The 3842-nt window shown below is 34.3% G+C and overlaps 1 protein-coding gene across 1 annotated transcript; it reads right to left on the bottom strand.

Moving 5' to 3' along the window:
* Window positions 1-282: 282 nt before the first annotated feature.
* Window positions 283-1542, bottom strand: LOC132729268 (uncharacterized). Its single transcript, XM_060714990.1, has one exon. The coding sequence runs from the start codon at window positions 1540-1542 to the stop codon at window positions 283-285; it is 1260 nt and encodes a 419-aa protein (XP_060570973.1).
* Between the last annotated feature and the right edge of the window lie 2300 nt (window positions 1543-3842).

The raw sequence follows: 3842 nt of genomic DNA, 5'->3' as shown, positions 1-3842 counted from the left end.
AGGTCCACACACACGCGCGCGGGGACGCACAAGCACGTACACACACGCACCGCACCAGATATAATCTACGTACAAAACGTAGAATATAATTATTTTAACTGACAATTGTATGAGATGTCTTAAAACTGGTATGGTATAGAAAAGCGTTTACCCGTAAATAATTTAGCAAATAAAATTGGAAATTATACAAACCATTACATATTAGAAGATCTATAAATATAAATATGAAAAAGAGCAACACTACAAAATTCTTCCAAAATAGAAGCAAAAGTACAAATTTGATTATTCAGTAAAATTAATGTCATTACTATTTGATACGGAAGAAAGTTTAGGCTGATTTAGGGAGACACTTGTACCGCATTTCGTGCATCTAAACCTTTCTAACACTTGACGACGGAATCGGTACCCACTCAGAAAATACAAGATAAAATTAATTGCATGATTTGTGCATAATAATATATTTACAACTGCCCATGTGATTTCTTGTGCTGCTGTCATTCCGGTATCTTCATCAACCCAGCTTGACTTTCCCATCAGAAATATATATGCAGGTGATGTTGTAAAAACAAAGACGATGTTAACTAAAAGTAATGTCAATGTTATCTGTGTAGCTCGATTGTCAAGTGTTGCTTTACAATCCGAGGTTTGTGTATATTTGGTCTTCATTCGCATACGTAAGTTCTTGTTTTTATGTAAACGTTTTACAATAATGACACCGCCAACAAAGAATATTATCTCAGAAATAATCAAGTAGCAAACTGTCGCTACAATCTGATGTTTTTCAGAAAAATAATGCCCATATCTTGAATTATCATACCAGCATACTTTGATTTTTCTTACCTTATTTGAAACATTGTTCACAACAGAGTTAACTGACCTTTCTTGAACACTTGAATTAAATAAACCTTCACACTCATCTTCTGGCATGAATTTCATCTTGGCATCGGCGTCACTTTCGGCATCGTTAAACTGATTCAGCAATTTTTGGCACGTGTTTGAGAAACGCTCGTTTGAATCTAAAGCAAACAACATCGTGTTATTTGACGCCTCGTCGTACGTTATTTCATGAAGGGTTATACCAAAAAGAATATGTCCATGAATCACACATAAAATTAGCGCGAGAACAACAGAAATGATCGTCGCAATACGGGCTGTACATATTGTTCTTACTTTGAAAGGTCTAATTGTATATAAGGTGCGCTCGATTGTAACAGCTGCCAATAGAGCTGCCGAGTAGCCACCACTGAAGTAAGAGGAGAAAAATTGAACTTTGCACACAATGTCGTGAATATGACGGACATCAAAACGGAACAGATAGATTAACCACCATCTAGGCAATATCAAGCTTATCATAAACAAGTCTGCGGCTGCTAAAAATGCCAGAAAAATGGTAGATGATGTCTGTTTTATCCGTTTACTGGTAAGTACAATAATTGTCATGATGTTACCAAAAACTCCAACGGTAAAAATAAGCGGTGATCCCACAATCCAAATCATGCGAGCAATATCTGAACCTCTCTGCAGGTTACTATCCACCGCCATGATTGTTTTAGTGAATAGTCTATTGTCCGTGCTTTACAAAATGTCCTTAATAAAGGCAACTGGTATGTTCTTTTCTATTGTTTTTTTCTCTTCGAAAAGAATGCTTTGATGTCTTATATAAATGGAACAAGGATTAGTTAATCATGACAAGAGGTGTGGTACCGTTATATTGCTATTGGTGTTTTTCTGACCACGCTTAATTTAGTCCATCTTTCGACCAATAAAACATTTCAAACATAAGGTGAATATGTATTTACAAGTTTACCATTATACTTCTGTGACTTAACACTACTGTATAATAATGTGTTCTGTCCAACATTACTGTGGCTGGATTGACAAGTTATTCGTGATTCCTGATCATTTCATCCGTAAAACATCTGTGTTAACGACAACAGTATTAGAACATGACCACATCATCTTTGATACAGCCCTGATCTCGCTAACTATTCAAAATTTATGATTATTTAATTCTTATGGGTAAAGTGAACATCAGGGGCCGTATTCATAAAGAATCTTAAGTGAAAAAATTCCCCTTAACTCGAAGTTTTCCCTTAAAATCGTTATTCGTTCTTCAACAGATATATTATGATTAAAAAGTTATCATATTAACCATTATTGTAATTGTTTGTAACCAATTATATCTTTCTTAAACTATCAAATGGTATCAAATAAAATCTGAAAAATCGATTACATAGAATTGTAACATTACAATCTGTATATCTAATGACGGTATCGTTATAATTAGATTAGAAAGACTTATAAATTATGTTAATTAACAATAGAAACAATATTAGATATCTATTCTAGCCTATAATTATGGGGGGGGGGGGTATTTGAAAATTATTTTTCAATGTGGTTATTGAAAGGCCGTATATTTCTATGTCAAACCCTTTTAAAAAATCCTCTTTTACTCGGATCCTCTTTCCAAGCCACTAATTTCACCAGCATTGTGAAAGGCTTCTTTGAGTATTGTATTTAGGCACTGGAAAAGCGCGCTGTCAATGGCGCTGACGGCATGGCGACACTCAAAATGACAATTTTTCAGTTCTTTAAATAGGGATTCAGTCAAAAACACATCGAGCGAGATGATGGCTGTATCGAAGATGATGTGGACGTGCTCTAATTGCTGTCGTTAATACAGATGTTTTATGGGCAACTGCCTTGTCTTGAAGGAGCAAGCTTGATCCCGTGCATGCAAATCCACGCCATTTCTCCCTTATCCCGTTGGCTCTGAAACCAATGTTTTACAGCCAGTCACGATTTCATAAAGGTCAACATTTTTGTACTTACGGAACAGCTGTGACACACTTCGCACACGCTACATTTTTAGTCATCAGTGAGAGGATGGATATCCATCAAGCGAATCCTTACGTAACTTCAAAATGTCTGACAATATATGAAAAATTGATGACGGCGTCACGTATTAATGCTTCAAATGTACATATTTATTTCCTACATTGTATAGTGAATATCTTCCTTTACAGCAACTTTTTTTGGACTTTGTTGTTGTTGGACGGCTAGATGGTGGTCCATTTTTGATACCCTCTCTATCGCAGTGAAATAACCGAAAGCATCAGTTCTAGTGGGTGTTGTATATGATACGGTAAACTGTCCCCATCAATTTTGCCTTAACTTTATTTTAGGCGGGAAAAATCAAACAATGTGCGATCTTTACAAAATACTACATGTATTTGCTATTTTTAAAAAAATGTTCTGTATGTATGTCATTCTTACTTGCAGGGTACATAACCTTAGTAGGTAAGAGTGCAATTTGTACTTTAAAAATGAAAAGGAAATTAAATAATAATGCCGTTAATATTAAATATTTACTTATCGAAATTTAATTGATAACGTAATTATACCATACTCAAATACTCAAAAAAATCTCTAAAATACTATGAACAACTTCTTAAGGTTATTTGTCATTTTTAAGCTCTCTTTTACATCTTTTACACCAAATTTTGTTATGTTTGATTCCATTGTCAGACATGCAGAAAAAACTAACTGGATGTCTGCTTCTTTGCCAAAGAAGATTAAATTATAACTGTAGTAGTTCTCTGTTGAAGTATCTTCGTAAATGTAAAATAAATTGGAGATTTATTTATATGTCACGTATAAGTCGTTTAGAACTTCGGATAACTAGATGATTAAGAATAACAAAAGATTTCATCTAAACCGATTAACGACATTGAACATCAACGAACATTAAAACCTATTTGGTAAATAATAAGTCTCTTCAATACGGAAAAGCGCAACAAGAATCGATGTTAGTATTAAGACATAAGTCTTTCATTGGTCAA

This window comes from Ruditapes philippinarum, unplaced genomic scaffold (assembly GCF_026571515.1).
Source record: "Ruditapes philippinarum isolate M1 unplaced genomic scaffold, ASM2657151v2 ctg8112_1_1_1_1, whole genome shotgun sequence".
NCBI lineage: Eukaryota > Metazoa > Mollusca > Bivalvia > Venerida > Veneridae > Ruditapes > Ruditapes philippinarum.
The sequence above is the reverse complement of the archived record's forward strand: the minus strand, read 5'-3'. Positions and strand labels throughout refer to the sequence as shown.